The 14,222-nt window shown below is 40.7% G+C and overlaps 1 protein-coding gene across 5 annotated transcripts in view; it reads right to left on the bottom strand.

Annotated features, from left to right (window-relative positions):
- Positions 1 to 14,222, bottom strand: part of tenm3 (teneurin transmembrane protein 3) — a 318,509-nt gene that overhangs the window by 34,499 nt on the left and 269,788 nt on the right. For 4 of the 5 annotated variants that reach the window (XM_061052965.1, XM_061052966.1, XM_061052968.1 and 1 more), the window contains 3 exons: positions 7,242 to 7,313; positions 6,067 to 6,244; positions 5,309 to 5,329 (listed from right to left, as the gene is read on the bottom strand). In XM_061052965.1, the coding sequence (XP_060908948.1) occupies positions 5,309 to 5,329; positions 6,067 to 6,244; positions 7,242 to 7,313 (271 nt within the window). The remainder of the gene's footprint in view (positions 1 to 5,308; positions 5,330 to 6,066; positions 6,245 to 7,241; positions 7,314 to 14,222) is intronic. The other variant, XM_061052967.1, reaches the window with a different exon arrangement.

Here is a 14,222-nt window from a genome sequence, read left to right as displayed (position 1 = left end):
ACATGTTAAAAGTCTGCCTGCATGTCACTCCGAACACAGAACTGCGTGGGTGCCGTCAACTCCTTTGACACACTGTTAATGATGTCTACCACACTGTCATGTAAAAGTCCACCACGCACACACGCAAAGCAAGCTATCAGCGTCGCACACGGATGCATCGTCTGGTTCGGCCTCTGGCTACGAGTCTCCGGGTTCATGATCTTCAGAAGATCACAGGTTAACAAATGAGAAAGCTTTAAATAGACTGACTTTGTTGTCTCTGCTTTCATTCAAGTTTTTTTTCAGGCAGAGTTCAAATCCCTCACATGATTACACAGATACAGCACTGAGGAAGAAGTACAGATACTTGTAAGTAGAGGTACTGATTAAACTTGTTTCCTTCAGTAAAGATGTTCCAGCGGCGGCTCTGACATGTCCTCACAGTGTCAAGGTAAAAATAGTCCTGTCTCTGAAGGACGTTTCTAGCAGCTGTTTGCAGCAAAGCTTACTGAAGCTCACGTCATAGTTGCAGATTATTAAACTAAATCATTTCTACTTCAAATCAAAGACCAAAAGAGTGGAAATAATAAACAAATCTTGTTTCATCTTGATGGCTTTTGCCTCGTTTTCTGTGAGTTAGTTGATACATAAACCCTGTCTTGTTAAAATACATTTACATAAAACGTATAAAACAGCATTTTGTTCAAGAGTTTAAAAAGAAGGATGGCAGAACCACTGAAGCAAAATCATTTAGAGCTCCCCCTGCTGATTGTAGTCATAAGCTCCGCCTCCTCCGTGTCAGCAGATGGGACACGGGCCAGACTATCATTTCAAATTCACACATCAAATACATTTTTCTCAAACACCGGTTCTGTCATTATAGTTTGATCTTATCATGCATAGGTTCATTTTTTTCAGAGATTTTTAGTTTTCTTTTAATTGGATGAGAAAAAGAGCAGATGTAATGCCCTGACAGCTCTGTTGACAAATTAAGCTCCTGCAGCGCTGTTTACACCTCATTATCAGAGTAGAGGAGGAAGTGAGAGGAAACGTATTGAACACGAACAGAAGAGTCATTGAACTCCGTAATAGTGAATGTCTGTTCCAAACACAAGAATCTGTTCTGCTGAGGGGTTGTACCCGCATGAGGGACCTTTGACCTATTTATCAAAACGTTATGGGCGGGAACGTTAGAAGGTTAGAGGACGGGGGCGGGACATACAACCGCTACATCAGCTGATCCCTACTGCGCAGACACAACTCCAAATGTGCAATATGTCAGCTGCCGTTGAGGAAGTATTTTAGCTTCACTCTTAGACAACAGGAGGAGGTGTAGACGTGTCGTCCATCTTTTTTATACATTCAGTTTTCCTGAAATTCAACCCATCTTGCCTCCTGATGCTTCAACACTGAACAGTAATGTCAGATTTCATTCATTAAGTTATCTCAACAGCGCAAAAAGGAACACACTTTTGTAATTTGCAAACATCATTTCCAGGGAGAAAGGGTTGAATTATGCATTACTAGAAACAAAAAGAAAACATATTTTCTTTGTGTAAATGTTCAATTATTTATGAAGAATGTTTCGACAATGTGCAAGAATGCAAAACAAAACAGTTAACCACAAAAGCTTTTTGGCTAATGCAATGAGCATGTTTATAAATGTAAGGAATAGAAAGTACAAAGTATCAAGCTGTCAGAAAAATAAATACCCAAGTAAAGAACATATTTCTGAAAGCTGTAGTCTATTTTGTTACTTCCAGCCTCTTCAGTGAAAAATAAAAGTGCAAAATCACATCTCTGTGAGGAGGAAGAACCTAATTAATTCTCTCTCTTCTGTCAGAGTAAAGTGTGAAAATCGTCTGTCTGTATTCCACCTGTCTGTGAGACTCATTTAGTTAATTAAACACAGTGACTTCTTGAAAATTCAGCCTCTGCGTTTCTCCCTCACATCCTCAGATTTTAAACATTTAATGAGGTTCTCTTTAACAGTCCCATGAGAGCAAAGAAAGGATGTTTTTCATGCCAAAGTCTATTTTAGACACGCCTCACTTTGTGTGTGCTCATGTGTGTGTGTGTAGTTGAATACAAACACACACGTCCACAGCCTGAGGATGAACTTGACATGGATGGCACTTGATCATCTAAACATGCCAGGACACATTAAAAGACGTGACTGAACAGGGAGGAGGAGGAAACAAGGGTGGCAGAGAAAGACAAAAGAAAGACAAAAGAAACGATAAAGGAGAAGAAGTGATGAAGGATGAATAAAAAAAAGATATAAAGGGAAGAAAATAAATGAAGAACAAAAAAGAGAACACAGAGGGGGCCGTGGCTGCAAGTAGAGAGAAAATAAAGGATGCAGTTCAAAAGAAAGGAGGATGATTAAATAATGAAAAGGAGTGAAAACTGTGGGAATTAGCAAACATGACAGAATGGATTGAGAGAGGTAGCTACTGAGAAAAAAAGTGCTTTAATTAAAAAAAATAGTTTAATTGAAAACAACAAGAGTTGAGGAATTGAATCCAATCATGGTGATACTGCCGACAGCAGAGAAGCTGCAGGTGTGCGCTGCTCCATGTGTGGAGGAAGAGGGTAAAGAAATAGAAGAGGAGGGAAGAGAATAGAAATGAAGCTGAATCACAGTTAGTCTGGAGGTGGATGCAATGCAACTTTTACCAAAGAAAACTTCAGGGTTCATCTAAATGACTCCAAGGTTCAGATATTTGTGAACAAAGAACAACGAGACCTTGAAATTCAACGTCGTGATATGCCATTTGTGAAAGACCCTTTGAATAGAGCTGTAGCTGACATAGAAAGTTCATTCAGTTGTATCAGTTCAATAAGAAGCTTTGAATTTTTTGTTGCTATTTTTCTTATATCAGCACCACATAAATAATAAAAAGAAGTTCCATGAGTGTCCACTAGAGGCAGAGTCCAAAAGTGAATCAATCCCTGTTAGGTTGCATATTAAAATGTCTGTTTTTGCAGCAGAAATAAACAACACACATGCTTTGATTTTATTAAGCCTTTAACTTATGCAAACACTTACATAATTAGGGCCGGGGGTGATTTGACTGATAGGGAGGTGCTGCATTGTAGCTGTTTGTCACCTCTTTGTGGATTGATCTATAAGTAGTCAGCATTGTCAGCAATTGTTCAACTTCATAACACGTCTTCATAAACCAATGGAGGACGCTTCTGAGACTACAGTACAGGCCACGTTTGATGTATGCATACTCTTAAAAGTAATAAAATCAAAACGGAGTTAAATAAAAAAATCACTCATGTACAGTGTGTACCAATAAAGATAAGAACGCTGTCTGGCAGATAAATGAGTTTTGGCGTGTGTGGTCTGGAGTAAACAACAATCTGTGTGTAAATCTCTCCTGGTGGAGGTGGACAGTGCTTACTGTAAGATTTATCAATATAGGTGGTATATTGACCTACAGTGATGTGTGGTTTATTGATCGAATCAAAGACCTCCTGAAGGAAAAGGAGCTGCATTACGAGGAGTCTGTCACCTCTGAGGACGCTGTTTATCTTATTTTAGAGTCAGCAGAGAGAGATTTCAGCGGAGCAGCCTGTAGTTCATTTGAGCCGATATCCTTGACTTGGGTTATGTTCTCTGGATTTAAGATTTTTCACCCAACAACACATGATGAATTATTTTTTTTACTTCAGTACCTAAGTTGGATCATTCACATGCACTTCTCTTAACTCTTAACACGTCCTTGAATCCTTGAAATGCAACATGTGTAAAGGTTTTTTGGCTGCTTTCTAACAGTCTTTGTTTCTCTTATTTTTGCTCTTCCTGTTTGGACTCTATAAACTATGAATCCCCTTGAATGGATTTGAAAAGGACAGCGACAGAGAGGAGGGACACTGAAACAGAGAGCGATAACTACGGCCACCCCCCAACCCCTCCATGTCTCTCCTTGCTGGGGGCTGCTGCTACATTGATGACTGTGCCGTTCATCTGAGCTGACACCAGAGGAGACAGCTGGATTTCGTGTGAACGCTCGCCAAGATTAGAGCGAGGAGGAAAACGAGATCGAGGGAGACAAAAAGAAAGGGAAATGAGGGACTTTTCAGGATACTATTCTTGTAACGTTTTCTTCTTCAGCCTGTCTGCCCTGCAGAGAGCTGCACTGCTAAAATGAATAAATGGATGAGTCCATGTTTTAATGAAACTGCTTCATCCTCGCAGCTAATTCGCTCACTGGTGTGAAGTCTGTCTGTCGGGTTTACATCTTCTGTTGGTTTGACTCATTCTTTTTCCCTGAATGATGCGTCCTGCAGCTTTATATCGCTGGAACGCATAATATGTGCTAAATAAGCATGCTAACAGCTCAATGTCTCCTTGCTCCACAGCCGTCAGCTCCGACAGCTGAGGAAGTGACTTTCAAGGAAACTAGTTTGTCTTTATCGACTCTTTGTTACTTTTTGTTTTTCTCTTTTCGTGTAATGATTCTGTTTCAAATGTCTTCTCGATATCATTGAAAGTCAGGGCATTACTTAAAGGCAGGGTCGGTAATTTTCTCCAAGTACACTTTTTAAGATTATGATTGAAATTGTCTTTAGGTCCTGACAGACATTAATAATTCATGTGCTCTGAAAAAGGAACAAAGAAAATCTGTCATCTGTAGCAGTTTTAAGTCTGTAAAAACTTTGACCAATGTCTGCCACGAGGTACCAATCTGATGAACCAATCACAGCCTCCCTGTCTCCCTGCTCTTTCTCTACCCCTTGTGTGAACTAGTCCACACTCAAAGCGTGTCACCAATGACAGAGTTTATACTCTGAGTTAACTTACAACTGAATGAGACCACGTAGTTTCTACACAATGCAAGCAATGAACGGAGGCCCGCTTATTAACCAATGGCGCTTTTGCATGTAAGTGAGGGGTGTGGCTTTGAGGGCGCACAGAGGGGATCGGGTGTCGTCATAGTAACAAAATAAAAACCACCATTTTCACTCAGCATATCCAAAAAGAAGTATTCCGTGACACCTGACTGTAATCACCTGTGCTGTACACATACAATGGTAAATGGACTTGAGTTTATATAGCGCTTTTCTAGTAATCTCTATATTAATGTGTTCAGGGTCAGAACTGTATGCATTTGCATCACTTCATGCTACCTGATGTCTTGCACAAGGACAAAATAAAGACAGGTGGTAAACTTAGGTGAGTCAGTTGCTAAAGTAGCAATATTATTTGTTTTTAATGGACAAGAAAAGGAGATGGATGAAAGAAATGTGCAGAATTGATTCCGGTGCAGGAGAAAGAGAAGGCAGTCAAAGGTTGAAGAGAGTTAGTGAGTCTTACCTATGTCTGAAATCTTTGTTTCTTTAACACAGAGCAAGCAAAGGAAATAAACCAGAGAAGAAACAACAGTTAGTAGACCGATTAGTTACCCAAGTTACAAAGATCACCAGAAGAAAAATGTAATTGCAGTTGAAAAAAAGAAAGAGTTAGAAGTTGCAGAAAAGTATCAGAGTTTGAACCAAGTAAGAAAGAAAAAGATTTCAGACGGCCCTTTGACTCGGATGAGTTTTTGTCAAATGAGCACTCAGGAGTCTGCCAGCAGCTTGTTTCTGAAGTCGGAGCACTAATCCAAGAATTTCATCCTAAATTCAAACAGCTCGTGTATCTTAGCCCTTTTGGCTGCAGAGCCAGTACTCGAATGTTAATTATTGTGAAGGTGTTCTGTCTGGCCGTGCATGTTTTCCTTCTCTTTAAGTTTTCAAGCTCTGCTTCAAAGTCCTCCAAGTGTGGAGAGCAGAAAGGAAAATATGCCCAGAAAAACAGAGTCATAGAGAGATGAAATCTGATACTCAGTTTTAATTAAAACCGAAGAACTCTGGTGTTTATTTCACAAATGTTGGAGTCTGAGTGTGTGTTTTACTGTCAGTCTGAGCTGCTTTTGTCGAGGCTTTGCTGTAAAATAGATCCTGGGTTCTCTGAGTGAGACCTTTATCTCGGAGACACGAGGAGCTGTATTCTCTGGATTAGGATGTAATCCCTGATCCACAGCGACAGCACCCCCCCACCTCCTCCTCCCCCTCCCCCTCTGCCCTCCTTACCTCAGCTCCATGACACTGGTCACGTTCCCAGATGGGAAGATCCTGCGGATGTAGTTGAAGTCTCCCACAAAGATGCTGCCGTCTGCTCCACACGCCAGAGCCAGCGGGGCCAGCAGCTTGTTGCCCTCCGCCTGCCCGTTACAGGAGGGGCAGGAGATGCTGCGGCGGCGGCCGTTTCCTGGAAGAGAGAGGTTGTTAAAATCCATCTTTACAGACCTCAGCTGTTGGTTTCTGCACGTTGCACAAAACAGAGTTATCAGTGTTGTGTTGTGTGTGTTCAAGCTTGTTTGAAATATGTATTGCTGTAGTTAAACATAGTTTGAGTTTGGCATCTAGGGTCTGATATTATGCTTTTTCTGGTTTTATATGCCCTTTAGTGTGTTTTCCAAGTGTCCTGTGCATGTTTAGGCACATCTATGCAAAAATTCAAAGTCAGCGGAAACGTGGCTTCTCCTACGTTCTCCTGTTAGCTGTAGCATTAGCCGCATGTAACGCTCGGTTCTAGCCCCCCTCGATAAAAATGTGTCAGTGCGGCATCATTGTCAGTGTGAGATCACTGATCTAAGCCCATTGGCTCGTTGTGGCAAGCCCTGCAGCTCATGTTGAAATTTCTGAGAAGCCTGCTGAGCAACTGACCAATAACGACAGAGCGGATCGGCAGACCAATCAGAGCAGACTTGGCCCACGTGGGGTCTAACAGTGTGGGCTCAACAGAGTGTAGCTGACGGACTCAGAGTGTAGAGGGAGCAAGGAGGAGCAGTACATGAAAACAGACACTTTTTTAGAACTTTAGCTATTGTGAACGTACAAAAGTAGGAACATAGATTAAATATACGAACCCCAAAAAGGGCATAATATGGGCTCTTTAATATGTTTTTGCTGTTTTCTTCTCCAAAAGGGTTTTCTAATATAAAAGTGAATTCAAACTAGAAATGGTTCTACATGCAAAAAGAGTGAAAAACACAAAATTCTGTTTTTTTTTCCATTTGCAGATTTGAATCAACATATTAAATAACTAAAAAAAACTGACCTTCCTCAAATCACAACAAACCCTGTTTGTGACAAATATTACCCATCATTCACTGAGTTTAATCGTGTTAAAAGAAACATTTGCTCACTAACAACATTTTATCAAACTGTTTCAAGGAGATAAGTGATAGGATAATAGTGCTTACCCATGATGCTGCTGATGACAGGAGGTTGCTGGGAAACGAAAATGTTCTCCCCGTTGCCCTTGTACAGAATACCTGCAGGAGGAAAGACAAAAAAGATGAGTCAGAAATAAAAAGCAGAGAGAGGAAATAAAAACAAACGAGTCATTTTACATTACAGAATAATATGATGAGGAGCAATGGGGAGATTTATCACAGAGTCAAGATCCCAAACTGCATCAAATTATAGAAAAGTAACTGTCTGCTACTGAGGATCTTTTCCTTGTTGTTAAATGCAATGCATTTGAAAAGAATGTCCAGATTTTACTCATTCAATTTTACTGTAAGATTATCAAACTACAAATGAGGCAACTTGATCATCTGATCTGATTCTCAGTGCATGCGCTGCAGGAGGTTTATGAAATGTTTAGCTGTTCATTTCTTCACTTTTCTCTTTCATCATAAAAGACAAAAGTGTGTGTGTGCTTTGTTTTTATGTATGTTTTAAAACATGTCAGTTTCTCTCTTTCTGCAGAGTATCCCAGAGGATTACACAGCTTGTACGATAAAAGGGATTCTAGTGTTCTTTTTTCTTTCTTCATGTTCGTTAAAGCTATAGACTAATGACCAAGAAATTCTTCATAATAACATGTAGCTTAATGAATGTCAGATATTAGCTAAATGTGGTACAATTTAAAATTTCTCAGAATTTATTACATTTATATATTTTCTGTTTAACTACGGTGGCCCAAATGATGTACAGCTGTAAAACCGTGCCGCAGATTCAGAAAGATGCAATTACAGAATACATTTGCAAAAGACCAAAATGAACGCAACGCAGGAAAAACTGCATTAAAAAAAAGCACCCGAAAAAGATGAAACAGCTGAATTAACAGCAAACATGCTGCAAATACATAAACGATGCAAAGTCCAAATAAATAACGCAGAAAATCCAGCCATCCCGACAGAAGCGCTCCAGGCCTGTAGGGGGCGCTCAGTGGAGCAGTCAATCATTGATGGGAGAAAGTGAGGGAGACCAGGCAGTAAGCTGAGATCGTTGTTGCATTTGTTTGGACGGTTTTAAACACTAATCAAACTGCAAATTGCCACGTTAGTTAAACATTTTTGCCGACATCTTTCAGTGACACTTGTAGCAGTTATTTGGCCTGATTGTTGTATTTCCACCACAGAGATTTCCAGACTTTTCGAGAAATACAAAATGTAATGTTATCTTTGTTGACATATTATCCTACAGGGCATAGCTCAGCACTATAGCTTCTCCCGGTTGATGCACAGCTGATGCTCACTGCTCCTGATGCTCAGGGAGGATTACATACACAAAACAATCAATAAAGGCCTCGGGCAATTTCACTTATTTACATTTTATTATAAAGGTAAGACACTAGAAAAGGGTTTTTATGGAGCTTTTCATTGTTGTAGTTATGGGTGATTGATGGAGGATTTAGTTAACTGTGCAGATTATAGAATTAAAGGTAGAGTTGGTATTTTTTATCCAGCATACCATAATAATGATATTCCATAAAACATCCTATACACACCAACAGCAATCAATAATTCATGTTCAGTGAAAAACAACTCTGCTGTAAGACTGTACGAACTCCGACCTATCACTGCCATGAGGTCCAGATAGAAACTACCAATCAAATGCCTCCCTGTGCTTACTCCACCCTCGCTGTGTACCAGCCCGCACTCAAAGCGCTTCACCACCACCGTGGTGGATGGCAGAGAAAGCCCAGCTCAAATTACCACTGCTACGGTTACCATGGTAACAGCTTGCCCAGCTAAAAAGGGGCGAGAAAAGAATGAATGACAGATGCAAAGAAGGCTCCGACGAGAAAGTGTTTGGAAACCACAAGAGGACAAACCTGAGGAAACATTCAACAAGCTTTTCAGAGATGGAGACGACTGAGGGAGCTGAAGGGCCTGAAAAGTGACGCCACGGTTGTTTATTTCCAAGTAGGATAATGTTCAGTGTTTTCATACCATAAGGTAGCATACAGTAGATGGAGAAAGCTGAAAGCAATGTGCTGAGGTCCTCTCTGTGAACCTGTGGAGCTTGTACATGCAACACAACTTTTATCCTCTAAGTCTCATAACTACGTCTTCGATACATTTAAAACTTGTTTTAGAGCACAGAGAAGGACAACCTCACGGTACAGTAACTATGACCTTAGCAGCAGATAGGGGGGAGTGCACATTTTTAATTCTTTTAGGCCGAAGTGCAGCTTTGACACAGCTGATTGTGGATCTATATTTGTTGCTTTCATGGTCCGTAATGACTAACTGGCTCTTGATGGCAGTTGTACCTGTATAACCTTTCTAATTAACCTTAACTCAAGAACATTTGTTACAAGCTTTGTTGATGTTGTTTAGGTGCTTTTCTGTTGGGTTATAATGTTGTTTTTCTGTTTTGTTGTTGTTGTCCGCGGGGCGTGCAGTGGAAGCATTAACTAGAGAGGAAGTGATCAGCTTTGTGTGCGACGCAGATGGAACACACGGCACACAGATCCTGTGTAAACTGCGGGTACGAAACTCAAATACAATGATCCCAACAATACAGACTGTACAGTGTGAGCTCATAAATCATGAGCATTGGTCGGGCGTCGTAAATGATCAAGGCGTGCAGTGTGAGCATTACGCCGGGCTTTATCTTGATGTTATTTGCTTTTAGATGAAGGCTTGAGTCCTTAAGCAGCTGATACAACGTTTGAATTGACAATACAAAGCCCCAAATTGACTCCAGGTATGAACATACAAATAATGGCAATCCTCTCAGTAAAGAAGTCTCAGGGAAACTTGTATCGCGCAGTCAATATGTTGCCAAAGTTTGCATGTGTGCAGTTGCATGAATGTTGCACGTTGCAAGCATTTCTTCCAGGTGTTTTCTTCCCTCTAGTCTTTAAACTCTTTAATGTATAGTTCTGCATGATGCTGAAGATACATGAATAAATTATGAGACTGTGCACTTTTATTTACCTTTAATACATATGACTCCCACTGCTATATTTAGATACGCTTAATTATTAACTTATAATGATGCAAAAAGTCCTGTGTTACTGGGATTACATCGCTCAGAGGAGTTTCTTTGATCTGATGTGAAAGATAATGTACGAGGAGATGGAGAGATTACAAAACACACTCCCTCACACATCTGCACATTATAGACTAAATATAGGAGGAAAACGCACCAGAGAGAGAAAAGAAAGTAACGTATGAGCGGCGACACACGGAGAAAAGGATGACAGAAGAGAGGATGAGGCGGAGGAGGAAGGGGAGAGAGAGAGAGAGAGGGATGCACTCGTTCTTCAAAGTGAGACATCAAAGAGGAACCTCCTGCAGAGAGGGAGGGAGAGCTGAATTATTCAAACTCTGCTGCCATCTTTGAAACCAACCTAAATCCATCCATCCATCTATCAATCAATCCATCCATCTCAGAATGTGTATAAACATTTTAATCAATTGGGAAGGGCGTGGCATTGACTAGATAATTCCTATATAATAAAAAAAACTACAACGCAATATGTTTTTATTCATTCAGCTATTTCTTTCTATTTCTCAGATATATAAATCAATGTGCTTGGATCTCTACTTCATGTTACGATTGAACAATACAAAAACGATTTCCTTGACATGCGAAAAAAATGTTCTCGCCATTCCTCTGCAATGACCATTTCATTTACAAAGTAGTCCATTAAGGCTCCTTGTGAACATAGTAAAAGCACCGGTGTATGTATTTGTGAGCATGTCTGAAGTCCAGTTAGAAACGTTAACACCAGCACTCGTTCTGTTACGTCTGCCATCGCACTGATCTCGTGTAAACAAAAGTGACAGCAGTGCACAGTGCGACGCCCAATACTCTGTTTTCCCCGTCTACACATAAAACACTTTAAACAGAGTTTCTGAAAATATTCACCCAGGATGGACTTTTCCAAAAGGTGTGTTTTTAGTCACCTTAAAGGCAGTTTGCTTTAGAAAGGCAGAAACGCAAGGAAAAACCTATGTTTTCAAAAATACCTGCCTATGTCCGGACTATGCCTCATTCTTCTCTTACACACCTTCCTTTTCATAAAGTTTTAGGTTTTTTAAAGCTTCAGTTTCATTAAAAAAAATGGCATCATTTTAAAATGTGTGGTACGGAAAATGTTGACCACCTTATTTAAAATCTTTTAATGGGTCATTTGAGTAATGAAGGTGTGGTCAGAGTAATATCTCTGGTATTGGCTGAGGCTGAGTGCCCCAATGTAAGATCTGTTCATGGGGCGCCCCAATTCTCATGATGAAAGAGGAGGAGAGACATAACAAAGTTTTAAACTGGAAATCATTTGTTGCATCCCTCAGGCAAAAAGAAAGCCTGTCTGAGAAAAACTTCAGGGAGGTGGGCGATGCTAACAGACCTTAAAGTGTGCAACATTTTCCGACATCAGTAATTAAGAATTAATAGATCCTACAGAGAGCCTGCAGTTCCTCTGACATGTTCTCCTGTGATTTATCTCTGATTACGGTGGCAGACTTTGTATTTTATATGTTTTCTGTGCTGCTTTCCGATGATTTTCTGACACAACGACCATCCTGTAACTTTCCCAAACTTCCCACACAGTCAATTTAAAGTTCATCAAACCCAGCAGGACTCATTGCTGACGGTCTTTAAGTCCCATATCAGCCGGTTCCCTTTCCGTACGCCCGTCTGTCTCTGTATCCCTCTCCTTCCTCTTTTTCCCATCATCCTCCTCTCCTTCTTTCATCTCCCCCTCCATTAGAAGGTGTTGATTGATCAACAGCGGCCCGACCAGCGGGGCTTCACTCACGCTGTGCTGCGCTCTGTACAGGCAACCAACTACTGCATGACTCTAAAAAAGTGTGTGTGTGTGTATGTGTGTGTGTGTGTGTGTGTGTGTGTGTGTGTGTGTGTGTGTGTGTGTGTGTGTGTGTGTGTGTGTGTGGTGTTGCAGGGTGATGAGAGAGGGAGAGACAGGCGGAGCAGAAATAGAGGGGAACATCAAATTCTCCTGCTGTGTTAAAAGAGAGGGCATTGAGGCTTTCTCACACGCCTTTCTGTATATATATATATATTTTTTTGTGTGTGTGTGTGTGTGTGTGTGTATAAACGTGTGTTTGACCTTGATTTTTAAACTCTTAAACCCTAGATTTGCACATTCTTTTCACACATGCTGCAGGCCCTGACACTCTGAACTCATCTCAGAGAAAAAGCAGTGGAGATGTCAGGCAGATGGATACAGGGTTCGCACATTTGTGAAAAGCCTGACAGAGTCATGGGATTTAAGAAATAGCAATTTCCAGGCCTGGAGAAGTTTTGTCGAAAAAATACAACTCGTCAAGTTATGGAAAATGTAGTTTTATTAACGGCTGGCTTCTTGGACAAGAAGAAGGTGAGAAAAACACCCGGACCTGCGTCGTGCAAAATGTGGAGTATATGAAGTAAAACTTGGTTGGACATTTGAAACACGGGAGAGGCAGCATTTGTGAACCATTTAAAGCACCAAGCTGCTGCTGCTACATTAAACTCAACTCCCATCACTGCTTTTTCTGCCTCGTCACCAACGTGTTGACCACGAGGGACCATGCCAGCGGCTGTGTCCAGAAACAAAGCCTTAACCACAGAGGTACCGAGGGCCATGAAGGTGGTTCATTCTTACTATTCATATTCTGGCCAGTGTTCATTTCTTTAACTGGAAACTAATTTTCCATTACAATGATGAGACGCTGACTAGCTTAAAATAGATAAATATTAATTAAAAAATGACGGCATGTATGTGTTCGAGATGAACCGTACTGAAACGTTAGTGCTGGGCTGTGGGATATTGAAAATCCATGATATTTCTCTCTACTGAAAGTCTAATTTGTCTGTCAAAATCACGCATAGATGTCAGTAATACTAAAACTTGTCTGACAATCTCTGTTGAATTAAAGTGATTTAATAATATGCTTTCAGGACACAATGTGATACGGAAATGATGATAACATCTCTGTACAGTTAATGTGCAATTCCTTTTCTTACCTTTAACTATTTTACTAATATTTGTCAAACACATTAGATTTCTCTCAGCTGAGCGCTTCCCGGTTTGCAAACTCACACACTGAGGGGCGGGGCTAACACAGACGGACGGACAACTTTCTCATGATCCTGATTATTTCTAGCAGAAGCGAGGGCTACTACAACGTTCAGGGAGAGCGAGTCGCAACTTGTTAGTCAAACTATCTTATTAGAAACAACAATAGAAAAAGCTGTTCGGCCAACAGCGTATGAGAAGCTCTAGAAGGATTTCCAAAAACTTCAAGAAAAGCGACACAGTAAGGTAATGTACCAATATAGTCACATTTATTTTTCAGAGTGATTGAATTTAACAATGAATACATGGTAAAAGATTGTTAAATGTGTGTTTCTTGCAAATGCACAGGAGAAAAACAGTGTTATAAGTAAGTCAGACTCTCTCTCTCTCTCTCTCTCTCACTGAATGCTTCTGCTGCAGGATCAACAAGGAGACGAGCAAACTAGAGAGGCAGGTCGGTCAAACATGGTAAGAAAAAACAGTTAGGACTGTAACACAAACAGTAACACACGTACGCACACACACACACACACACACACACACACACACACACACACACACACACACACACACACACACACACACACACACACACACACACGTACACACACTAATGTGCCACTTCAACCCACACAAACATAAATCCAGCACTGCATGTAAGCCCGTCAGGAGGGCTGTGTAACGGATGATTTGTCCCGTCATCGACGCTTAACATTCAATCACACAGATAAAACATGGTTAAAAACAGTCAAATTATAACTCACACACATGCACACAACAGGCAAGATCTATGAAAGGAAGGGAATAATGACTGCAGGTCATAAATCAGTGTGAAAAACGACCTTCAGTAAATCATAGGAACGTTCAAAAAGACGGTGCCTCATGTGGAAGGACGAATGTTTGAATTGAAATCTGA

This window comes from Labrus mixtus, chromosome 2 (assembly GCF_963584025.1).
Source record: "Labrus mixtus chromosome 2, fLabMix1.1, whole genome shotgun sequence".
Classification (NCBI taxonomy): Eukaryota; Metazoa; Chordata; class Actinopteri; order Labriformes; family Labridae; genus Labrus; species Labrus mixtus.
The sequence above is the reverse complement of the archived record's forward strand: the minus strand, read 5'-3'. Positions and strand labels throughout refer to the sequence as shown.